This window comes from Mastigoproctus giganteus, chromosome 3 (genome assembly GCF_048544385.1).
Source record: "Mastigoproctus giganteus isolate SK-2022 chromosome 3, ASM4854438v1, whole genome shotgun sequence".
Classification (NCBI taxonomy): Eukaryota; Metazoa; Arthropoda; class Arachnida; order Uropygi; family Thelyphonidae; genus Mastigoproctus; species Mastigoproctus giganteus.
Window position 1 is genome coordinate 124,482,993 of NC_143577.1, and position 26,683 is coordinate 124,509,675.

At 39.3% G+C, this 26,683-nt stretch overlaps 1 protein-coding gene across 2 annotated transcripts in view; it reads left to right on the plus strand.

Moving 5' to 3' along the window:
• The first annotated feature begins 13,234 nt into the window (after positions 1-13,234).
• LOC150088256 (mitochondrial import inner membrane translocase subunit Tim13-like) overlaps positions 13,235-26,683 on the plus strand; it is a 69,742-nt gene continuing 56,293 nt past the window's right edge. For both annotated transcript variants that reach the window (XM_090370658.1, XM_090370659.1), the window contains exon 1: positions 13,235-13,708. In XM_090370658.1, the coding sequence (XP_090226784.1) occupies positions 13,601-13,708 (108 nt within the window). In that variant the 5' untranslated portion in view covers positions 13,235-13,600. The remainder of the gene's footprint in view (positions 13,709-26,683) is intronic.

Sequence of the window (26,683 nt, forward strand, 5' to 3'; positions counted from 1 at the left end):
GCCTTCACCTTAGGAGTGAAAAGGTAAACAAGACTTCCTACTCGAATATTCTTATCCACAGCCACTGCTGCTCTACGCTGTTCTTGCTTCTGCACTGCTTCTTCCAAATGTTCAGAAACAATTCATAAGCTCTACGGAGTCGTGCACACATTTCTTCTGAATATTTCTCTAAAGATGCGTAACTTTGCCGTATTTTTGCATGCCATAAATCTGAAGGTAACACCAAATCTCTGCCATAGATTAAAAAGTTGGGTGTTTCTTGAGTAGCACTGTGAGTTGCAGCATGATATACAGCAACAGCCAATGGAACCATCTGATCCCAATCTGACTGGGACTGATTTACGACATGGGATAATATGTTCGCTAAGGTATGGTTTAGACGTTCAACTTTTGCGTTTCCTTGCGGGTGGAAGTTCGAAGTTTATGAATGTTCAACTTCTCACACACTTGTCGCAATGAGGACATGAAATTTGTACCTTGTTCGGTGAGTATGTATTTAGGAATTCCATGTCTCGCAATCACATTGTTTATAAATGCTGTGGCTACTTCATCTGCCTTCTGAGTTTGGAGTGGAATTGCTTCAACATAACGAGTGAAATTATCCACTGCTAACAATAGATATTTTGTCCTCTCAAGGACATAGGAAGAGGTCCTAGGATATCTAATGATACTCGCACCCAAGGTGAATTTTCACTGGGAACTCTCATCAGAGCTGCTTTAGCTTTAGGATTGTACCCTATACGTTCCATACACAATAGACATGACTCAATATAATTCTTAATGTCGCTGTAAATCCCAATCCAGAAAAATTCTTTTTTACCTTCTCTAATGTCTTCTGTAGAGACCAATGGCCTCCATCCAGAGCATTGTCGTGAGATGCTTTCAACACCTCTGTCTTTAGGCCAACAGGGACCACTAATTGTTCTGTTGGCTCTTCTCTTGTCGCTCCAGGATCAGATAAAGTGTAGTGATATAGTATTCCCTCCTTAGATAAATAGAAGGAATCTGGGATTTTTGCTGATGCCTGGGGTATTCCTTCCAATTGTTCAATCAACTTTTTTAAGACTGGATCTTCTCTTTGCAGAGTTTTAATTAAATTTCTGGTTTGTTGCTGGGGCGTCACCAATGACTCCATGGTTAAATCAGCTGATATGGGAGCTACTAACTCAGTTGTTTTAGCCTTCCTTGGCCTTTTTTTCTTTTCATCCTCTTCTAACACTGGCCTTGAAAGAAAATCTGCGTTGGAATGTACTTTACCAGGACGGTACTGAATTTGGAAGTCGTATTCTTGTAAAAGCATGCTCCATCTCGCTAAGCGGGGTGAAGGATTCTTCAAATTGAGCAGATAACTCAAGGGTTGGTGATCTGTTTTCAGGGTGAAATGATTGGACACTAAAAAAGGTCTGAACTTTGTGACTGCGAAAACAATAGCCAAAGCTTCTTTCTCTGTCGTACTATAATTCAATTCTGACTTCTTTAATAGCCTAGAAGCACACAGGCAACTGACTGTCTTGTATCTTCATCCATCTGAAGCTCGAGACAGACCCCTACGCAGTACGCTGAGGCATCAGTTGATAAGAGAAATGGTTTTGTAAAGTCAGGAAAAACCAACAGAGGTTCCGTTGTCAAGGCAGTTTTCAGTTGATCGAAAGCTTGCTGCGTGGAACAGTCCCAAACAAAAGGTGTTTCTTTTTTTGTTAGCGAAGTAAGGGGTCTTGCTATCTCAGCAAAATTTGGTATAAATTTCCTGTAGAATCCCGCCATTCCTAGGAAAGATCGCACTTGTTTTACGTTCCGCGGGGAACGAGCGTCTCGAACAGCGACTAAGTTTTCGGGATTTGGACGAATGCCCTCAGAACTGACTAAATGCCCAAGGTATTTTAACTGTTCTCTCAGGAACTCACATTTCTTAGGTTTTAGCTTAAGGTCGTATTCTCTCAGACGCTGGAAAACCTTTCGCAACTTCAAGAGATGTAAATCAAGGCTGGGCGATGCAATAATTATATGTTCAAGGTAAGCGAAAATCGATTCTTCCCCGAGTCCATGAAACACTAATGATAAGGCTTTCAAGAGTGACGAAAATCCATTTTTTAATCCATGCGGCATTCGAGAAAACTCAAATAAGGACTCTCCAGTAGTGAAGGCGGTTTTGTGACGATCAGCTGGGTGCACCTCAATTTGGTGGAATCCACTTCGTAAATCAAGTGAAGTAAAATAACGCACTTGTGCGAGATGTTGAAGTACTTCACTGACATTAGGGAGAGAATAATTATCAAAAAGAATTTTTGAATTTAATTTTCGAAAATCCACACACATCCGATAACTAGAATTCGGCTTTTTGACTAGAACTATTGGCGCTGCGTATGGGGAATGGCTTGTTTGTATGATGTTGGATTCCAATAGTTCATTTACCTGCCTTCGGACTTCATCTTTTAACAAATATGGAACTCTATAAGCTGTCTGCTTGACCGGTATATTGTCCGTCAGTTTAATTCTATGTTTAAATACCTTTGAATTCCCTAGCTGAGCTGGACACTTGGCAAAAACATCTCTATATTCATACAACAAGTCTGATAGTTTACGTTTCTGATCACCAGTCAAATGATCAAGATTAAAATCTTTTAAAGTCACAGGAGATGTCTTATTTTCTTCTACTTCCTTACCTGCAAAAGTAACTGGATTAATTTCAATCCTTTCCAAACTAGCAATTCCCATCCCCTTTGGAAGATATAAAGGCTCAGTCGACGAATTTGCCACCAGAACTGATACCAATCCATCGGACTGTACTTTGTCCACTGAACAATGGACAGCTAAGTCCTCACAACCAAGGTTATAATCAGGCTCTGTTAACACAAGTTGTTCTGTGGGAACAGCAAGCTGGTTACAATATGCTGTCACAACCCTTTCAGACGATCCTGGTAGTACATGTTTACATGTGAGCTTAGCTACCACGGGTTTAGAACTCATAATCCGTTCCCTAACACCTACTTCTCTTAAACAAATATTCAATGGGATTGAGCGAACCATTTTTTTACCTAAGTCAATTATGAACGAAAAACGCCTCAAAACATTTAATCCCAATATAATGTCATATTGCCCTGTGAAATTTCCATTAGCTACCAAAACATTATCTTTAAAACTTGCACTATCCAGCTTGATGTTTACTGTAATTTCAGTATGGATCGGTACTACATATCCAGAAACACCAGTTACAGTCAAGTTTGGAGCTCCTGGATTTAGAGATTTATCATTTTCAATTTTATTAAATAAGTCTGTACTAATTAAAGTTACGCTAGCGCCTGAATCTACCAAAAATTTAGCCTCCACATTTTGAACTGATCCCATGATCAATGGTAATTGGGAATCGTTATCTAAAATATAAACTCCATGTTGTACATTTTTGTGGTTGGCATACGATTTAGCTCCTCTATAATAATTTTGACCTGGTAAAACAGTTCTATGACACTGATAGTCCCTTCTATTTCCTCCAGACATCCGTTTATATCTCTATCTTGTCTGTAACTTACTTTATCTACCTGGTTAATTTGCCTACCAAAAATCGCTTTAGGATGAGTTTGTCCCTGATTAAACTCATTTCTAGGTATTTCTTTTCTTACCACTGTGTAAGAGTTCCTATCTGTCCTATTTCGATTATTATAATACATTTTGTTTGCATTTTTAACCCCATTTCCATTAAAATTACCACTTTGTGTATTAACATAAGGCGTCTGATATTTTGGTAACACAGTGTAATCGCGCACTCCGCGACTCGTGCAGGGACAGTTTGGATAATTTGGCATCAGTCGGGAGCTGCCGCAGCGACCGCCAGTTGTATAGCATCTTTCCCACTGTCTTGCTTCGTACGTAGGGTTACAGTATACATGCTTCCTAGCATAGCACGGAGCAAAATCGCGTCTCTCGCTTCGGGCGAGTTCATTGCAAGCGTCGCTTAGCAACGCCCTGTTCAACTGTAAGTGCCTTACAGGGAACGCTTCGCGGTCACTAGAAGGGGAAGATGCATAATCTGTAGTGCTCCATTTTTGACATGGATTATTTCCATTATTAGCGGAACCTTGCGTTTCTAACTTATTTTGCATAACATTATTTACTGACAGAGTACACAACGATTGTTGTAGGTCTCGTATCTGTTCTTGTAATGGCTTTAAAAATTCTTTAAAATAGTTTTCTTGTTGATTCAGCATTTCTCCATCATTGTTAGTTTGCCCACAAAGGGTGTTAACGGATCTATGTTTTGTTTCTGTAAGAAGTTCATTTGTCTCCTCCCGTTTCGAGATTATAATTGCTTGATGGAAAGTGAGGGGGTTTTCGGACAGGACTATCCTTTTAATTTTATTTGAAACACCCCTAAGAAACTGGGCTAACATTGCCTGATCTAAAATCGAATTTGCTTCAGGGGTTTCATTTTGTATCTTAAACACCTTTCTTGCCAGATTTTGAATTCAGGCTCCAAAGCTGGCGATATTTTCGTTAGGTTTTTGCACAGTATTAGCGAATTCACTTAAACAAGTGACTATAGGTTCCATTTTTTCAAACTGAGCTAAGAAAGCATTTTTGAACACGTTATAATTTTTTTCCTTACATAATTCAGTGGATTGTGCTAGAAATTCCGCTGCTAAAGACCGAAATTTCGCTTTACAAATAGATATAAACTCAGAATCGCGCCAAAATGCCAATTCTCCTACGCTTTCTAAAGTTTCAAAAAAATTTTGGACAGATGGGCCTTCATCTGTACCAAAAAAAGTAGGCACCAAACTTAGGTAACCTGCAATATTAGCCACATGCGGCCTGCCTGATTCGGGAGGGGATTGTGTTTGTTGCGTATCAAACAATGCAGCCGACAAATCGGTTGAAGTTTGTGGGATCTGTTCTTCCAAGTTGGATTTATAAGTGTCTATGTTAAATTAGATGACTCTATTAATATTTGAGTAAAATTTGGGGTGGAAAGGTCCCTCCAAAATAGTGTACTTACCTTTACGTAGCTGAAATAGAACTAAACTGTTAGTAATGACACAATGCTAAAAACAAAATGAGTTTCTAACATATAGCAACTAGAGTTTTTTTTTTTTTTTTGTAATTTATTATTATTATTTGTTTTGACAAATCAATTAACTACCCTAAATGCTTCTAGTTGCTAAGTGTTACCATTATGTATGTACTTAAGGACTGTGTTATTTGTATTGCTGAAAAAGAAAAAGAAAATTAATAAAAATGCCTCTAACCATTCTCTGTATACACAAAAAATCACTAGTGTTAGACGTTTCCCTTTTATTCTATTACCACATTAATCCCTTTATTTGTCTTCTATTCACTAGTTACTGTTGTTGTGCTTTGCTCTTCAGTTTACAGTAATCCTCATAACTCACAAGCTTTCATATAAAAAAAAAGGTTTTTCATCCCGCGAAAGCACATTTGATCCTGGTCACGATTAGCAACAGTGTTCCACAGGCTTTTCCGTCATATTATGCTCTTGCCTATCAATATACTCGTGAATCACTCGCTACAGCAAGCCAGCACAATATCATGTGAATTCCAGAAAACCCTGGGTTTCGAATGATCTGTCTAGCGGTTCCAAATTAGGACAAAAAATAATCTAGTGTTCTAAATTTACTCTGAGAAGTAAAGAGCAAATTGCAACATCCAGACGCGTTGTGTTTTTCATCTCGAGACACCTCTTAGCTAAGGGCTGACTCGAAATGCCGCAATTAATGATTCTTGAAAAAAAATGATTGTTCAGTGAATTGTATATAATTTAGAAAGAATGAGCAGAACGCAAAATAATAACAAAATAAGGTCTGTTTAACATATATGTATACAAATGAGTACAATATAACTGGTAAATAAGTTAGATTAATTGGTATTTATTGTTAGACAAATTAATTGAATGCAAGCATTATCTTGCTGTTAGCTATATTACAAAGTTGTAATATTCTTCATATGGTTTTTCCACTAATTCCGTAGCAAGTACAAAATAATTAGTGTTTGTCATAACATACCACTGTTCAAAATATGAGACAGGTAATTATATTATCTTAATAGTGTAATTAGTGATTGACAATTAAATTAATAAGTCGCATTATTATTAAAGTTGAATACTAAGAAAATAATACAGTTGTCGGGGTATATTTATATATATCTGAGGAAAGATGTCTTATAAATGCATTAAAACGTATGCATATGGTAGGTTGAACTTTGGGCAATTTAATACAGTTTGTTATTAAACAATAAGGGTTGACTTACCCGAAAATATTCTGCACCGCTTCGGGGGGGGGGGGGTAGGAATCTGTACCAGACGTCAATATGTTCCTTTCTCATATTTTCCTAGTAATTATTATTTACTTCTTCTTTACACAATGACAAATATCGGCCAAAAACTTTCACTGATCTTCTCCTCCTGTCATGTTTTGCACAAAGTTAACTGTGTGTGTCCCCGTGTATCTATCCCCCCTCTTTTTCCCTAGTATTTCAAATATATATATCTCTGCATCGCCTCGGGGGGGGGATAAGAAATAAATTGATACTGTACCATGCACGGAGTCGAAGTGACAATTAATATTTTTATAAAGGTCTTGTTACGCAAGATCTGCTGTGTCTTGTTCTGGTAATTTCTACTCATATAACAATTTACACCGTTCTTTGGACCTTTGCGTTCGATCAACGTTCTTGTCTGCTCAGGAGAACGGGTGACGTCACTGTAGTGTCCCATTACGGCGACTGCACCCCTGGGGTCATTGAGAACGAAAGCAAAAGCTTAGGCTCTGTCAAGTGGCGCTATCTGCCTTAGTGTACAGGTCACTGAAAAAAAAATTCGGCAGTATAAGGCGAAATTACTTCTTGAAAGTAAGTAAAAGGGCTAAAGAAAAATGAAAATATTAGCCCTTTTACATTAATTTTCACTGGTTATTTTTGACTGTCATCAGATTTTATCTTCACAAAAACACAGCTGTACATGCCACTAACTCCAATTAACTAAGCTGGCCATTTCTGCTTGGGAAGAGAAGTACCGAACATCACTTTTGGGAAGTACCAATCCATTCGGAGGAGGGGGACATTTCCTGTTTGAAGTGATCATGTACAGTTGTGTTATGTTCAAGACATGAATATGATTTCTGATGGATCCAAATTTGGAAAAAGTTTTAAAAGTACAAAGCCTTTGTGTGCGTGTGATTAAAAACATTTTAGTGTCTGATTCTACTGCATCTGAAAATTATTTTTGATTGGTTGAAAATATAACCTAATATTTATTTCCCTTCTTCGGAATGAAATATATATATTTTTCTCATTTCATATATTGTCTGTGGCTACCTTTTTTAAAATCTAAAATCATCAAACGCTGTTAGTTTTGCTCTTGTTATTCACACAGGGAAAAAGAGACTGGAGTGTTGGGTTTATTTTGAATTAACAATGATATTTTTTTCTTCAATTTGTTTTGAAAAGGCTAATTTCGAAAACCACATAAAGCTATTCCCCATTCCAAGAGAGCGTACGGGTTCATCGTTCACATCCAGACATTAGCGGCAAATATCAAAGTGATCATTTCCACCTTATGCAAAGCATTAACACGACATACAAATGAAAATGATAAAATATGCCCCTTCTTTGGGAATTTAATGGATATATATTTTTATTTGAAATTAAATAGATAAAAACAATACAGAAATTTTTTCTTTCATATCTGTGTTGTTTTTGAAAATCTGAAAATCCACATCGCTGTCTATATTCAAAGCTCGAATTAAATCAGCGCATTCTCACTGGAAAAAGTACAGAATGTGTGTTTATTTTCAAATATACATTCTGTATAATATACTTTATCATCCTCTCCTTTTACAAACAAACTTCGTTAACAACACGATACAGAAAAAAATGAATTGGTGTTCCAAATGATCTTCAAACTCGAATTTTAAGTGAATAATTTGTTTTGAGATTATTATTATTATTATTATTATTAATATCCATATGATGCAAGGAAGCCTGAAGCTTATGCTGCACCAGGAAAAAAAAAAGATTTCCCGAGTAACCCTAAGAGAGAGAGAGAGAGAGAGAGTCAAAAGTAGAAGGGAATCACCAAGAAAGAGAAGAATGATGATATCCAGCTCAGGACCCCGGGTGTGCCAAACCCATACTCACCAGATGTGAGCCCCCGGGGTTGCAAAAGGACAGATAGTAATCACATTCTTGACTCCACACAAATCCACAGAAAATATAGAGAAATATGACCTTTTAAAACCACGTATACAGGGTGTCTAAAAAATACACGGCATAACTTCGGAAATGAGTTCTTCATATGTAGACAATAAAAATATTTTATATCAACATAGTTCCGGAAATGCTTGGTTTCCGAGTTTTAAAGGTCTGTCTATGACACTTAACTGTTCACATCACCTTATAGTAATTGTTCAAAATGTCTAACTTCTGCCTGAATACAGGCATCACATCGACGTCTCATGGACTCGCGAAGATGATGCCAAATTCCTGGCATCGTCTTGGTCGTCCTCTGTCGGCAGCACGAGGTGTAAAGGCCCCATGTTCACAAAGGCGGCGATAGATATCTTCAAACGTTTTCCTGTCTGGACATCTTCGTTCTGGGAACCTTTTGTGGTACAAACGACGAGCCTCCAGAGCATTGCGGATATGAGATTTATGTGCGCCAAACCATACATAAAATGCATATCCGCTTGCTCATGAATTCAGTACATGATCGGATTGGAAAACCAAAAGATTCTGTCAGTACCGTGTGATGAAGGAAATCACCTGCGGCAGATAAGACATTTCGGTTAATAACTCGGAAACCAAGCATTTCGGGAACTATGTTGATATAAAATATTTTTATCGTCTACATATGAAGAACTCATTCCTGAAGTTTTGCTTTGTATTTTTGAGACACTCTGTAAATCCTTCGGGTATATATGTGGTTTCTTGATTGTAAAAAGTTTGAAGACTTTTCACAATCAAGAGCGACTTTCAACACATACTTGCTCTCATTCATGTAATTGGTTTAGGGCTCGCACCCATCATAGTGGAAGCAACCTTCTATTATGCAAAGCCTGCAACAGTCCAAATACTCGCTGCCCTTGAAATACTTATTCAGGTGTTTCAAAGGCAGCGAGTGTTTCGATTGTCACCGGGCAAACAATGCTTGCTCGGAACTGCATCGCTGTCACATTTGTTTGTGCACCTATCTCACTAAAAATATACACAAATGTCAAAATCCAGAATTCTGCTGTCACTGCAAGACTGTGCACAAGCCTCAACACTGTTTCGTTCAAAAATTGGAGGATCCATAAACTTCAGTTTCTGTAATTTATTTCGACACAGAAACAATTCCATTAAACAGCAAACACATGGTTGCACTTTGTGTTGCTTCTTTTGGGGACCAAGAACACATATCCTAGGGCTAATCTTGCGTGGTGGAGTTTTTGAACGAACTCAATGGCGGTCCTGCCCCCAGGCGGATATATGGGTACAAACACACAGAGTTGTAAAGTGTTGGCTTGGCTTTCATGATTGTAAAAACAGAAAATCATGAAAATTCAACACACTCATTCACAATGAGGGAAAGTTAGGGTAGGAGCTTTTTTAATTAATGGGGTTTGTGGTAACACTGCCTACGAGTTTTATGGCTGTTACTTTTATTATTATTATTTATTATTAGCTATATGGTGCAAGGAAGCCTGAGGCTTATGTTGCAACAGCCAAAAAAAAAAAAAATTCCCTAGTTACCCTGAGAGAGAGAGAGAGAGAGAGAGAGAGAGAGAGAGAGAAGGGAATCACTCACCAAGAAAGAGAAGAATGATAATATCCATCTCAGGACCCTGGGTGTGCCAAGCCCATACTCATCAGATGTGAGCCCCTCGGGGTTATTTTCCACAAGTGAAAGAAATGTTTTAGGCCTAACACTTTACAGACACAGAGAAACAAGATGATGGGCGATCTTTATGAAGAAACTATGGGCTGTGAGGTTTCATCAAGGATATGAAGGGTATGAATTAGTTTCTGTTTGGGAATACCAATTTGAGACACAACAGAAAATGACCAGCTGTGAAAGAGTTTGTTGCAGCTTTCACAATGCACAAACCGATTACGGCCTGTAGTTCTCTCAGGGGTAGCAGAGTTGACTTTAAACTCTACCACCAGATGCCGGATAACGAGGAGATTCATTATATCGATTTCTGCTCGTTTTATCCGTGGGTGTATAAATACGGCGTCTAAACCCTAAAGTCATTCTTACCCTAAAGTCATTCTAATACCCTAAAGTCATTCTTAGTGACTTCAACTATTGTCCAGAGGCATACTTTGGAGTTATCCATGCCTGGGTGTTCATGTCAGAGGAGCTTTATTTGTCTGTCCTTCCCATATCATCCTTGTTTTCTGGCTGTGTGGTTGCTTGTGCTGATGAAGCGTTGCCAAGTGTAACCACTAAGACAGAAGCTTTTCTTGGGTGTGATGTATTCCTGAGGTCTAACTTGCAATTGAGAGTGGTTACAAAATTATTGACATCTATGAAGTTTGGCATTTTGAGGAGAGGCATAAATCTTTATTTGGTGGCTACATGGATACCTTCTTAAAAATTAAGCAGGAAGCTTCAGGATGGCCTGAGGGGGTATACCCTGAAGCTTATATCCTTGACTTCAAGAATAAAGAAAGTATAACCATGGACACGCACGAAATAAAGGTGAACCCCGCAGGGCGTGCACTTGCTAAAAACTTCTTATCTTCATACGTGGAATTAATGATAATTTTGTACCAGTTGAATATTTCGCTGATCTACAGAGCATGCACGGAACAACTACAGGTGAAAATCTTTGAAAATTTTTGCCAATCTTGAAAAGTTAGGATTAGATATTAAAAACCTCGTAGGAGTTACAAATGACGGTGCAAAAAATATGATTGGTAAAAACATTGAGCTTATGGGTAGAATAACCAAGAAAATGATAGATGTTGGAGCTGAACCTCTGATTGGAATTAATAGTAGTAGTAGTGGCGGCATGTGATGCAAGAAAGCAACCGTATGAGCTTGTGCAGCATCAGCCAAAAAAAAAAAAAAAAAAAAAAATTACACCATTCCCTCCAAATGCCTGTCCAGTTCCTCCTTAAATTTATTTAACCTATCAACTTCCACAACGACAGATGGAAGTTTGTTCCAGCAATTGACCACCCGCTGGCTAAAGGCAAATGTCCGCACATCTATTCTACATATGTCTTTTCTTAATTTGAATTTATGTCCCCTTAGGTTCGTAATCTGAATTCCATTGTGCATCAAGAAGCTCTCTGTGCGAAAGAATTGGATCTCGAACACGTTATGAATGTTGTTATTTCAACTGTAAATTTTATAAGATCACATGGCCTTAGTCACTGTATGTTTCAACAGGTTCTCTCAGAAATTGGAGCTGAATACAAAGATGTAATTTTACATAGTGCAATGAGATGGCTTAATAGCGGCAAAGTGTTATATTATTTCTCTAAACTGCGTCATGAAATTGATATTTATGACAGAAAAAAGAAACCGACAAAACAACTATCAAATTCGGAGGTCTGTTTGATCTTGCAATTCTTACAGACATTTCTAGTCATTTAAATGCTCTTAATTTAAAACTACAAGGGAAAGGAAAATTGGTCTTTGATTTGTATGGTGACATCAAATCATTTCAGAATAGGTTATTATTTAAATTCCAAATTGAGCGAGACAATTTAATTCACTTTGATCGTTGTACCGAACTAAAAGAGAAACGCATATTTCCAAAGAATCTTTGCCTCTCGTTATTACAATTACTTTTTGATGAGTTTGAGAATCCATTTATTTCTATGGCTGAAAACTACAATGCCACCCAGGGCCGGATTTAAACTTGTTGCGACTGCCAAGCTATAACATGTATGAAACCCTACTCTCTTACATTCACCTGTGATAATATTAAAAAGGATTTTTTAAGAGGCGTACGGCCCCTTGTAATTTACCCCGGGGGCTCACATCTGGTGAGTATGGGCTTGGCAAACCCAGGGTCCTGAGCTGGATATCATCATTCTTCTCTTTCTTGGTGATGCCTTTCTACTTCTCTCTGTCTCTCTCTCACACACACACATACACACACACACACACACGGGGGGGTAACGTGGGAATTTTTTTTTTTTTTTTTGGCTGGTGCAGCATAAGCCTCAGGCTTCCTTGTACCATATGGCTAATAATAATAATAATAATAATAATAATAATAATAATGTGAGGTCTTAAGACGTAGCTTGTTTAGCTTATATGTAAATCCGGCTGTGATCCCAGTTTGCAACTTGAAATTATTGATTTTCAAGTCAAAACATAGTTCAAAAATAAGTATATAGACTGCGAAAACAAACTACTTGAATTCTACAATGTTCTCCCATCTGAAGATTTCTGCTAATAAAAGAAAATGCCATGAAAATGGGTACTTTGTTCAGATCAAAGTATGTTTGCGAGCAAATTTTTTCACGCCTGAAATCAAATAAATATTTGATTTCAAGAAACAGAATAACAGGTGAGCATTTTCATTTAACCCCAGGGGCTCACATCTGGTGAGTATGGGCTTGGCACACTCAGAGTCCTGAGCTGCATATCATCATTCTTCTCTTTCTTGGTGATTCTCTTCTACTTCTGACTCTCTCTCTCTCAGGGTAATTCAGAAATTTTTTTTTTTTTTTTGGCTTGTGCGGCATATGCCTCAGCCTTCCTTGCACTATATGGCTAATAATAATAATAATTCCGCTTGAGAATTGGCGTCAAAATTTTTCAACATTTATGTAAAAACATCCAGCCTGAATCTTCTCGTTAAATGTTATGTTTTGTTCAGTAAATATTATTGTGTATTGTACGTAATAAAATTTTGGAATATTTTGACTTTCAGGTGTATCATTATGTTTATTTATTCACCTGAAAAGCAGTGATTATTTTCAGGTTGTAAATTTTCTAAAGTAAGCATTTAAAAACAAAAGTAAGGTGTTTTAAAAAAAAAAGTATTTTTTAAAAAGCAAAAGAAGTCATGTTTTTATGATTTTAATAAAATAAAAAAAAAAAAAAAATCACTCGCATGGATTAGCTGCACATAAAAGTGTGTTGGAAATTTGCATTTTTTTAATTTATAACCTGAAAATAAAAAAAAAAACAGTAACATGAAAATAGACACTTTCTTTTACATGTAACCAGATATGGAAAAAGTAACATTTTTTCACAAATCACTCTGTGCGGCCCGTGAAACAAATCTATCTTTGAATATGGCCCCTGTTCGAGAAAAGCACAGAGAAGTAAGATACTACTCTGTGTGGGAAAAGGTTGGACACCACTGTTCTAGACGACGAGACGCTGAGTTTGTTGTCTTTTGATTTGCCATCTTCGTGCTTTACATGTACAATGTATTCTGTAGCATAAAGCACGTGTTTTAACTTGTGTTTGCATGATTCAGGATAACGACCAAATTTTACCGTAGTGTTAGATTAGAAAAATATGGAAATTGCGATCGTTTATTTTTAAGTTTATAATTATTGTTGGAGGTAAAATTATTGTTGGAATTATTAGAGACAAGTCGTTTTAGTTCGGTGAATTGCTGAGTTTCTTTGACGCATTATGTCAAGTTCGTTCATAGGGAGTAAATTCAGCGGCGCTAAGAAAGAGGAGCTTATGGATCAGGTAAAACAGCAAGTAGCCCTAGCTACAGTTCAAGAGCTGCTACAAGTAAGGCTTGTAACCGTTTTTTATAATATTAATTGCGACGACCGGAGTCAAAAAAAACAACACACCGGGCGTACTTTACTCCCAGATTCCGTTAATCTTTACAAGCTGGTACCCTTCTGGTTGATCGTTGCGAGGTGATGTCACTGCATATGAATAGCCCGCTATGGTTAGCCCTATGGTGTTTATTCCCCACTTACTGCTGTTTTAAAATAGGAAACTCGTTTTCCGTTATTAAAACAGCGGTAAGGCGGGGGATAAAAACCCTAATTAAGACTATCCATAATGCGGGCTAGGCATATTAACCCCAGGGGCTCAATCTCATGAGTATGGGCTTGGCACGCCCAGGATCCTGAGCTGAATATCATCATTTTTCTCTTTCTTGGTGGTTCCCTTCTACGTCTGACTCCACAGAAATTTTTTTTGGCTGGTGCAGCATAAGCCTCAGGCTTCCTTGCACCATATAGCTAATAATATCAATTACTGCTACTGGCAAGGATCAACCGGAAGTGTACCAGCTTGTAGTAGTAGTGGCATGTGATGCAAGAAAGCAAGTGTATGAGCTTATGCAGCATCAGCCAAAAAAAAAAAAAAAAAATCGTACCATTCCCTCCAAATGCCTGTCCAGTTCCTCCTTAAATTTATTCAACCTATCAACTTCCACAACGACAGATGGAAGTTTGTTCCAGTAATTAACCACCTGCTGGCTAAAGGCAAATTTCCGCACATCTATTCTACATCTGACCTATCTTAATTTGAATTTATGCCTCCTTAGGTTCGTAATCTGAACAAGTGGAAGGATCCCATCAGATTTCAGTGTGCTCAACCCATTCAAGGCCTTATACACCTCAATCAGATCACTACGCAGGTGCCTAGTCTCCAGCCACTGCAATTTGCAGAACTTAAGCCTCTCTTGGTAAGAGGATCCCTTCATTCCCCTCACCAGTCTTTTTGCCTTTCTCTGTACACGCTAGGCGCCTCCGTAGCCAGGTGGGAAGGAGCAGCAGTGCGTAGTGTGCTACGCTTCTTGATTAGACCGGGGGTTCGAGCCCGTCACCACCAAATACGGAGCATGCGGAAAGGTCAGGGAATGACCACCACACCGGAGCAATATGGCCTTAGTTGCTAATGCTCCTAAAAAAAAAAAAAAAAAAAAAAATCTGTACACGCTCAAACAAATCTACATCCTTCCTAAAATGAGGCCTCCAGACCTGTACGCAGTACTCAAGGTGTGGCCTGACCATTGCCTTATACAGAGGGACAATCACCTCCTTTTCCCTGCTAGCAAAATTCCTATATATCATTGACAAAACCCCATGACCTGCCCTGGCAGCCTGTCTGCATTGCTTAGAAAACTTCATATCTGACTGCACAATTACTCCCAGGTCTTTTTCATTTTAGTATTAGTAGAGGCATTTGATGCAAGAAAGCAAGCTTATGCAGCATCAGCCAAAAAAAAAAAAAAAAAAAAAAACTTATTTAGGCTATCAACCTCCACCACAAGGGATGGAAGTCTGTTCCACCAACCAACCACCCGCGGGCTAAAGGCAAATTTCCGCACGTCTATCCTACATCTGTCTTTCCTCAATTTGAATTTATGCCCTCTCAGGTGATTTTTCTGAGCTAGAGGAAGAATCCCATCAGCATTGAGCATGCTTAAACCATTCAAGGCTTTATACACCTCTATCAGATCACCTCGCTGGTGCCTAGTCTCCAGACACTGTAATTTGCAAAACTTAAGCCTTTCTTCGTAAGAGCACCCCTTTGTTCCATTCACTAATCTTGTTGCCCTTGTCTGTACTCGTTCCAGCAGCTCTACATCCTTCTTGAAATGAGGCCTCCAGACCTGTATACAGTACTCTAGGTGTGGCCTGACCATCGCCTTATACAATGGAATAATCACCTCCTTATCCCTGCTGGAAAAATTCCTGTATATCATTGACAATACTCCATGAGCTACTCTTGCAGCCCATCTGCACTGCTCAGAGAACTTCATATCTGCCTGCACAACCACCTCCAAGTCCCTTTCATTCTCTACCACTGTCAGTTTAGTACCACAGAGTTGATACGTTGCTCTGGGGTTGCTGTTTCCCATGTGTAGTACTTTACATTTGTCAATGTTAAACTTCATTTGCCACCTCTCAGCCCATCTGCTCAACCTTTCCAGATCCTGTTGCAGCAGCATAGTGTCAGTAGTGTCCTTGACAACCCTGCCAACCTTTGTATCGTCTGCAAACTTGGACATTAAGCCCGATATACCATCATCAATATCATTTATAAATACAGAAAACAATAATGGACCCAACACTGAGCCCTGAGGGACTCCACTAATAACATCAGTCCACGATGAGCAGTGTCCATTGATTACCACTCTCTGTCTTCTCCCCCTCAACCACCCCTTTATCCATAGCAGCAATTTGCCTCCAATGTCACACTGCTCCAATTTGTGTAGCAGTCTTCCATGTGCAACAGTATCAAAAGCCTTTCTAAGATCCAAGTATATAATATCAAAGTTATTCCCTGCATCCAGTTCTTTTGTGACTGCATCATAGTATCCAATCAAGTTGGTCAGGCAAGACTTCCCCTTAACAAAACCATGCTGTGTCTGAGCTATAACTGAAGTCTTGTCTAAATGATCCTGCAGTGCTTCTTTAACCAGTGCCTCCATTAATTTTCCTGGAACAGAAGTTAAGCTCACAGGTCTATAATTACTTGTGTCAGCTTTGATCCTCCTTTGTGAATTGGGGTCACATTTGCACATTTCCAGTCTATGGGTACCTCCCCTGAGTCCAAGGAAGCTCTCATAATTATGGCTAAGGGTTTGCTTACTTCCTTTGCTGCCTCCTTTAATATAACTGGATAGATCCCATCCACCCCGGGTGCCTTTCTTGTGTTTATCTTCAACAGTTTCTCCTCCACTTTACTCCCAGTTATTTCAAGATTCTTTAGCTTACTGCTAGAGTTGAATACACCTCTGGCATTCCCCTCACTGAATAACTCCTCATGTGTGAATGTCGATGCAAAATATTCATTTAGTTTGTTAGCTAACTGAGCAGGATCATCAACACTTGACCCATCAATATCAAGTGGACCAATCTGATTCATCCCCTTCCTTCTAGAGTTTACATAAGTAAAGAACTCTTTGCTGTTTTTCTTTGCATCCCTTGCCAAGGATTTCTCATAATCCTGCCTTCGCCTGCCTAACCTCCTTTGTAACTTGGTTGCATATCAACTTGTATCTATCATAGGCTTCTGTGTCATGTGTTAATTTGTATGTATCCCCTGCATTTTTCTTCTCTGCCATATGCCTCATTAGTTCATCTGACATCCATTTTGGCCTAAACCTTGAACATTTTCTACCACCTTAAGAGCCGACCAGGCTAGCTGGGTGGGTAAAGCGCCTGCCTGGCAACCCAAAGGTCGCAGGTTCGAATCCTGCCTCGGGCTTGGATCAAAGTACTGCAAAAAACCTTGGGAGGTGCACTATGGCCACAGAAGCCGATGCGCCAAAAACTCCAAAAAAAAAAACCACCTTAACAGGAGTAGTACCACACAGTTGGTACGTTTCTCTGGGATTACTTCTACCCACAGCCGACCGGGCTAGCTGGGTGGGTAAAGTGCCTACCTGGCAACCCAAAGGTTGCGGGTTCGATTCCCACCTCAGGCTTGGATCAAAAGTAGTGCAAAAACCTTGGGAGATGCATTATGGCCACAGAAGCCTATGCGCCAACAACTACCAAAAAAAAAAAAAAAAAAACTTCTACCCATATGCAGTACTTTGCATTTATCAAAGTTAAACTTCAGTTGCTACTTCTTAGCCCATCTGCCCAAATTATCTAGATCCTGTTGCAGTAGCACACTGCCATTGCTGTCATTAACAACTCTGCCAACCTTTGTATCATCTGCAAACTTTGACATTAAGCCTGATATACTTTCATCAATATCATTGATAAATATACAAAACAACAGTGGACCCAACACCGAACCCTGTGGGACTCCACTAATAACATTAGTCCATGAAGAGCAGCACCCATTAATTTCCACCCTCTGTCTTCTCACACTTAACCATCCTTTTATCCATTGTAGCAGTTGTTAAAAGATTAACCCAGATTCTTTCGGTACTGGTATTATTGTGGTGTGTGGAGCAAATAGGATAAACACAACATAAAATATTTTTAATGCGACTAAACAATAGTAATAGTGATTAAATAAAAATATAGAATTCTCTAAAAATATATAAACAAGAAAATAAGTAGAAGTGAACAATAAAAATATATTAAAAAATAAGCAATTTTTTTTCCCCCAGCACTGGTCTTCCTGGTCAGTCGGTACATTGTACCCGCTTTGATCATAATAGGTAAAGGACCGAAATCCAGAAGAGTTGAAAATACAGAAACACAATTTATAAACAATAGCAAACTCGGAAGGAATTTTTGAACTGCTCTAATTAACACTGACTCTGGCAGGAGAGCAATAATTGCACCTCTCCTGGATCTGCTGCTAGTTACTTATACTTTTCAATAACATTTTTAATGTTTAAGTATTTGCCATTTGCAGGTTTGCTGATTAGGAGAGTAGCTGTTATATTATATTATTATATGACTTGTGAATACATGCACATGTACAAGAAGAATGTATGAACCAGTGGGCTGTGACCAAAACAGTTGATGCATCAAAAATTAGTCCATTAAACTGGAACAGCCAGTTTAACGGACTAATTTTTCTAATTTATATCTTTCTATTAGCAATTTTTAGCAAATATAAGAATAATGTAAGATACAACTCTAAAATTTATGCAATTAGAAATTTAGTTGGCCTTATTAGTTCCACGGCCCACCAAGAAATTTTTAGCCCTGGTAGCCCAGTCTGCCCTGAGTATTGGGCAGAGTGGAGCAGCAGGTGGAAATTTATTTTCTACACATCTATTCTGTAGCCATCCTTTTTCAGTTTAAATTTATATACCCTTTTGTGTGTCATTGTTTTCTCTCTTCTCTTACTGTTTGGGGATCATTGGAGTTCTTGTGGTAAAGAATATGGCAGCTTTTTATTTAATCCCACATGGATCCACATGCTGTGAATTCAGAATGGTGTGAATTGTTAGAATCAAGTAACAATACAAAAGCAAAATGTAGTCTGCAAACAAATTTGCTAGGCTGATTTTAAAAACACAAAAATTGCAAAAACATTATTTTCTGGGCTGATTTTAGCAGCTCTGCCTTGCGGAGCATTATTAGGTTGAGCGGCACTGTAATCTTAATCCCTGGTTGAACATTGAAATATTGGATGTGGCTCATAATGCACCCCCACCTCTCATGGTTAGAGGCCTTCCATATAGCTGTTTGGGTCCCATTATTAATTGTAATTTTGAGGCTTGCATATGTCCTAATATGGAGGCCATTATTTTGGATAGTGATGAGAGATGGTAGGTAAATAATCAAGCAGGTGGTTTTGTACTGCATTCAGAATCTGGCGAATTATTGGCTGATGAATGTTAAATTACGTTAGCCTGCTTCCTTTTCTTCCCCCTTTCTCTCTCTCTCTCTCTTTTGTCTGCCTTCCTTAATATGCGTAGTGTTGTTTATCCAATGTAGCTTTTGGGGTATAAGAAAGTCTGTTGTTGCTTCAGTTAAGTTGAAAAAGAGGTTTCTATGTCTTGAAAGATCCTTGTATATTTATTTCATTGATTATTTGCTGTTCTGTGTGCATTAGCATTAGTAGAGGCATATGATGCAAGAAAGCAAACTTATGCAGCATCAGCCAAAAAAAAAAAGAAAACACTTCCATTTCACCCCTCCGTTCGTTCGAAATACCTGTCTAGCTGAGCCTTAAATTTATTTAGGCTATCAACTTCCACAACAAGGGATGGAAGTCTGTTCCACCAACCAACCACCCGCTGGCTAAAGGCAAACTTCCGCACATCTATCCTACATCTGTCTTTCCTCAATTTGAATTTATGCCCTCTCAGGTGATTATTCTGAGCAAGAGGAAGAATACCATTGGCATTGAGCATGCTCAAACCATTCAAGGCTTTATACACCTCTATCAGATCACCTCGCTGGTGCCTAGTCTCCAGACACTGTCATTTGCAAAACTTAAGCCTTTCTTCGTAAGAGCAGCCCTTTGTTCCATTCACTAATCTTGTTGCCCTTCTCTGTACTCGTTCCAGCAGCTCTACATCCTTCTTGAAATGAGGCCTCCAGACCTGTATACAGTACTCAAGGTGTGGCCTGACCATTGCCAAGGGAATAATCACCTCCTTATCCCTGCTAGAAAAATTCCTGTATATCATTGACAAGACACCATGAGCTACTCTTGCAGCCTATCTGCCTGCACAATTGCCCCCAGGTACTTTTCATTCTCTACCACTGTCAATGTAGTACCACAGAGTGGATACGTTGCTCTGGGGTTGCTGTTTCCCATATGTAGTACTTTATATTTGTCAATGTTAAACTTCATTTGCCACCTCGGAGCCCATCTGCTCAACCTTTCCAGATCCTCTTACAGTAGCATAGCATCAGTAGTGTCCTTAACAATCCTGCCAACCTTTGTATCGTCTGCAAACTTGGACATCAAGCTTGATATACCATCATCAATATCGTTTATAAATACAGAAAACAATAATGGACCCAACACTGAACCCTGAGGGACTCCACTAATAACATTATTCGACGATGAGCAGTGTCCATTGATTACCACTCTCTGTCTTCTCTCCCTCAACCACCCTTTTATCCATAGCAGCAATTTGCCTCCAGTGCCACACTGCTCCAATTTGTGTAGCAGTGTTCCATGTGCAACAGTATCAAAAGCCTTTCTAAGATCCAAATATATAATATCAAAGTTATTCCCTGCATCCAGTTCTTCTGTGACTGCATCATAGTATCCAATCAAATTGGTCAACAAGACCTCCCTTTAACAAACCCATGCTGTGTCTTAACTATTACTGCAGTTTTGTCTAGAATCTAGATGATCCTGCTTCTTTAACCAGTGACTCCATTTTTTCCTCGAACACAAGTTAAACTAACAGATCTATAATTACTTGTGTTACCTGTTGAACCCCCTTTGTGAATTGGTGATAGATTTGCACACTTGCAGTCAGAGGTGTATAGCTAAAAAGAAAAAGTACCGGAACGCTCATTGTAAAAAAAAATAGTACCGGAACGCTCGTTCTCCATAAGACTATGTGATAATGCCACATTGACTGTACAGTAACCAAATCAGACTTCAGACTCACTGTTCATAGAACAGCCAGTTCTAGCGTTCACACGTATCACAGTATATCTCATTCGCTGGATCTCTTTATCCAACACATTGTACTTTGGTAAGAAATGTTCAAGTTTCATTGCGTAATTTATATATTTTTTTTTAATCAAATTTTTAAAGAAATCTATTAATTTTAAAGATTACTATTAATATATATTTTTAGTAGCAATGGGTAAAAATAGATATTTCTCCCTTCCCCTTGATTATTCCATTGTTTCATAATATTTCATAATGTATAAATTTAATGATTTTCTATTATGACATTTAGAAAAAAAGTATGGGAACGATGTTCCGGTGCGTTCCGGCCCGAATACACCACTGTCTCCAGTCCATGGGGACCTCCTCGGAGTCCATGGGAGCTCTCATAATTATGGCTAAGGGTTTGCTTACTTCCCTTTCTGCCTCCTTTAATATAATTGGATAGATCCCATACACCCCAGGTGTCTTCCTTATGTTTAACTTCAACAATTTCTCCTCCACTTTGCTCTGAGTTATTCATTTAGCTCCCTGTTAGAGGGGGTCGCCTCCGTAGCCAGGTGGGCAGGAGCAGCAGTGCACAGCACACGCTTCTTGATTAGACCAGGGTTCGAGCCCGTGTCAACCAAATACGGAGGATGCGGAAAGGTCAGGGAATGGCCTCTGCATATCCCCGGAGCAATATGGCCTTAGTTGCTAATGCTCCTAAAAACCAAATAACAATAACAAACCTGTTAGTTTGATAAACTTTTGGCATTCCCCTCATTGAATAACTCCTAATGTTGCAAAATACTAGATGCAAAATACTAATTCAGTTTATCAGCTACCTGAGCATGACATCAGTGGTCAACCCATCTGTGTTAAGTTTGTTGTTTGTTATTTGGTTTTTAACACATCTATGTTAAGTTTGTTGTTTGTTATTTGGTTTTTAGGAGCATTAGCAACTAAGGCCATATTGCTCCGAGGATAATCGGTGGTCATTCCCTGGCCTTTCCGCATCCTCTGTATTTGGTGGTCAAGGGCTCGAACCCCGGTCTAATCAAGAAGCGTGTGCTATGTACTGCTGCTCCTGCCCACCTGGCTACAGAGGTGCCCTATGTTAAGTTGGCCAATCTGATTCATCCCTTTCCTTTTAGAGTTTACATAAGTAAAGAACTCTATGCTGTTTTTGTTTGCATCCTTTGCGAAAGATTTCTCGTAATCTGCCTTCTCCTGCCTAACCTCCTTTGTGACTTGATTAGAGACAAGCTTATATCTGCTATAGGCTTTATATGGATCCCATACATTTTTCTTCTCTGCCACTAGCCTCATTAATTCATCTGACATCCATTTAAGCCTGAACCTTGAACAGTGTATCTTAGTTTAAATGAAAAGCCTAGTAGCCTCCAAGATTAAGTCTCTGAAGGCTTTGCATTTAGAGTTTAACGTTGGTAACATCATCAGTTGATCCCACTGTACAGAATTTAAAACTGTCTGAGACCCCTGTAATTACCTTCATGAAAGCAAAGCTCTTCCCTTTAGACTTGATGGTAGTTACATCTTTATGTAATTCACATATCAGTCCATTGTGATCACTGTCACCCAGCGGTTCCTTTATCTGCAAATTCTTAATATCAGGCTTATTGTCCAAGTTTGCAGATGATACAAAGGTTGGTAGAGTTGTTAATGATAGTAAAGACAGTATGCAACTGCAACAGAATCTTAACTAATTTATTTGCTCCGTTAATTGGTAATACTCTTTACATGATTTAGTTGTAATTCCCAATTTGTACTAGTTGTTAGAGAGTGTAATATTATGGAAAGTGAGATCATGGTTTCCCTCTTATATCTCCATTCCTGGTTAATCTGCGTTGCTTTTGGGAAGCAGGTGTTAGAGAGGGATTTCATGTTGAGTGACAATACCTCCCTGTCCATTGAGAATATATGTCAGACTCTGAGCATTTGTTTGTCTAATTTTGGCATTGAATTTGGTGGGTCTTTGTATAACAGATCCGCGGGACTGCTGTGGGCACCCCAGTTAGTGCGCCTATTGCAAATATCACTATGGAGGCACGTGAAGAAGAAATATTTGCAGGTTACCTGTTCCCCATCAGGCTCTGGCAAAGATATGTTGAAGATGTATTTGTGGTCCCCAGGGGAATTGCCTGGGGAAAGACATACATATCTTTTACTATGGAAATAGAGGTGGACAATGACCTGCCGTTTACAGATATTTTAGTGTGCTGTTTGTGGGGTGGCCGATTGGTTACCTCACTATATAGGAAGCCTATGTGCCGGGGTCAGTTTACTAATTGTAAATCAGCCCATGTGACTGGGCACTTGTATAGTACAGTGTGAACGTTGTTCCTCCGGGTCCGGATGCATATTGACCGGCGGAATTACTTAACAAGTCAGGTCAAAGTTGAAAAAAAGCCGAGTTAGGGTTGAATTTGAAAGTGTCTGCAATTCTGCCCAGACATGATAGGAGGGAGTATATGTTGAGAGCCTTGTCAATCAATTTGGCCCTGGAGAGATTGTGCAAGGCTCAAGGGATAGAATTTTTCTCAGCTTGGTCTGTACTTGTTAACAGGAGAGATTGCTTCTACAGGGATGGGATACACTTAAATAGAAAGGGTGCAAGAATATTTGCTGATGCTATTGAGGCAGTGTTAGGTGGGTCGGAAAACTGCTAGCTTTGGGGCGGGATACACAGACTAAGATTAACAGTAGCTGCTGGCAGAGGTGAAAGTGATTCTTGCACTACTTCTATTGAAATGCAATTGAGCAACAGGCTGGAAAGCAAGGCAATATGGATTTTCAGGACTGCTGGGAGTCATAGTGGAAGAAGTAAATACATGGGCTGTGTTAGCATTAGCATTAGCAGAGGCATTTGTTGCAAGAAAGCAAGCTTATGCAGCATCAGCCAAAAAAAAAAAAAAAAAAAAAAAAAACCCACTTCCACTTCACCCCTCTGTTCGTTCAAAATACCTGTCCAGCTGAGCCTTAAGCTTATTTAGGCTATCAACCTCCACGACAAGGGATGGAAGTCTGTTCCACCAACCAACCACCCGCTGGCTAAAGGCAAATTTCCGCACGTCTATCCTACATCTGTCTTTCCTCAATTTGAATTTATGCCCTCTCAGGTGATTATTCTAAGCTAGAGGAAGAATCCCATCAGCATTGAGCATGCTCAAACCATTCAAGGCTTTGTACACCTCTATCAGATCACCTCGCTGGTGCCTAGTCTCCAGACACTGTAATTCGCAAAACTTAAGCCTTTCTTCGTAAGTTGTTTGTTGTTGTTTGTTATTTGGTTTTTAGGAGCATTAGCAACTAAGGCCATATTGCTCCGGGATATGCGGTGGTCATTCCTTGACCTTTCCGCATACTCCGTATTTGGTGGTGACGGGCTCGAACCCCGGTCTAATCAAGAAGCATGTGCTACGCACTGCTGCTCCTTCCCACCTGGCTACGGAGGCGCTTCTTCGTAAGAGCACCCCTTTGTTCCAGTCACTAAACTTGTTGCCCTTCTCTGTACTCGTTACAGCAGCTCTACATCCTTCTTGAAATTTGAAATGAGGCCTCCAGACCTGTATACAGTACTCTAGGTGTGGCCTGACCATTGCCTTATACAAGTGAATAATCACCTCCTTATACCTGCTGGAAAAATTCCTGTATATCATTGACAATACTCCATGAGCTACTCTTGCAGCCCGTCTGCACTGCTCAGAGAACTTCATATCTGCTGCACAACCACCCGCAATTCCCTTTCATTCTTTACCACTGTCAGTGTAGTACCACAGAATTGATACGTTGCTCTGGGGTTGCTGTTTCCCATGTGTAGTACTTTACATTTGTCAATGTTAAACTTCATTTGCCACCTCTCAGCCCATCTGCTCAACCTTTCCAGATCCTGTTGCAGCAGCATAGTGTCAGTAGTGTCCTTGACAATCATGCCAACCTTTGTGTCGTCTGCAAACTTGGACATTGAGCTTGATATACCATCATCAATATCATTTATAAATACCGAAAACAATAATGGGCCCAACACCGAACCCTGAGGGACTCCACTAATAACATTAGTCCACGATGAGCGGTGTCCATTGATTACCACTCTCTGTTTTCTCCCACTCAACAACCTCTTTATCCATAGCAGCAATTTGCCTCCAATGCCACACTGCACCAATTTGTGCAGCAGTCTTCCATGTGCAACAGTATCAAAAGCCTTTCTAAGATCCAAGTATATAATATCAGTTATTCCCTGCATCCAGTTCTTTTGTGACTTCATCATAGTATCCAATCAAATTGGTCAGGCAAGACTTCCCCTTAACAAAACCATGCTGTGTCCGAGCTATAACTGAAGTCTTGTCTAGATGATCCTGCAGTGCTTCTTTAACCAGTGCGTCCATTAATTTTCCGGGAACAGAAGTTAAACTCACAGGTCTATAATTACTTGTGTCAACTTTTGATCCTCCCTTGTGAATTGGGGTCACATTTGCACATCTCCAGTCCATGTGTACCTTCCCTGAGTCCAAGGAAGCTCTCATAATTATGCATAAGGGTTTGCTTACTTCTTTTGCTGCCTCTTTTAATATAACTGGATAGATCCCATCCATCCCGGGTGCCTTTCTTGTGTTTATCTTCAACAATTTCTCCTCCACTTTACTCTCAGTTATTACAAGATTCTCTAGCTTACTGTTAGAGTTGAATACACCTCTGGCATTCCCCTCGCTGAATAACTCCTGATGTGTGAATGTCGATGCAAAATATTCATTTAGTTTGTTAGCTACCTGAGCAGGGTCATCTACAGTTGACCCATCGATATCAAGTGGACCAATCTGATTCATCCCCTTCCTTCTAGAGTTTACATAAGTAAAGAACTCTTTGCTGTTTTTCTTCGCATCCCTTGCCAAGGATCTCTCGTAATCTGCCTTCGCCTGCCTAACCTCCTTTGTAACTTGGTTACAGATCAACTTGTATCTATCATAGGCTTCTGTGTCACGTGTTAATTTGTATGTATCCCATGCATTTTTCTTCTCTGCCATATGCCTCATTAGTTCATTTGACATCCATTTAGGCCTAAACCTTGAACAATATTTCTTAGTTGGTATGTAAAGCCTAGTAGCTTGCAAGATAAGTTCTTTGAATGCTTCCCATTTTGAATTTGCAGTTGGTAACATCATCAGTTGATCCCACTGTATAGAATTTAAATACTATCTCAGTCCATCATAGTCGCCTTTACGAAAGCAATACCCCTTCCCTTTACCCCTAATGGTAGATACCTCTTTGAGTAACTCCCACTTCAGAACACTGTGATCACTGCCACCTAGTGGTTCATTTATCTGCAGATTATTAATGCATGAAGAATCACAACTGATAATCAAATCAAGAGTATTACTCCCTCTAGTTGCCTCCCGAACATGCTGATGTAGAAAACAATCATCCAATAAATCCACAAAAGCCTTGCTAGTGTGTGAGTGACCAGCCCTCAAATTCCAGTCAATATCTGGGAAATTAAAATCCCCCATTATAAGACTCTCTGATTTACTGGCCCACTCTATTTCTCTGTACAGTTTCTTATTATACTCATCATAGTCATTAGGCCTATAGCACACTCCTACTCTCAATTTTGATCTCCCAATGCTTATGTCACACCAAACTGACTCGACACTGCACTGTCCAGTGATGTCGACTGGATTCACTTCCTTGGATTTTATGTGTTTCTTAACTAATAGCATAACCCCTCCTCCCTTCCTATCCTGT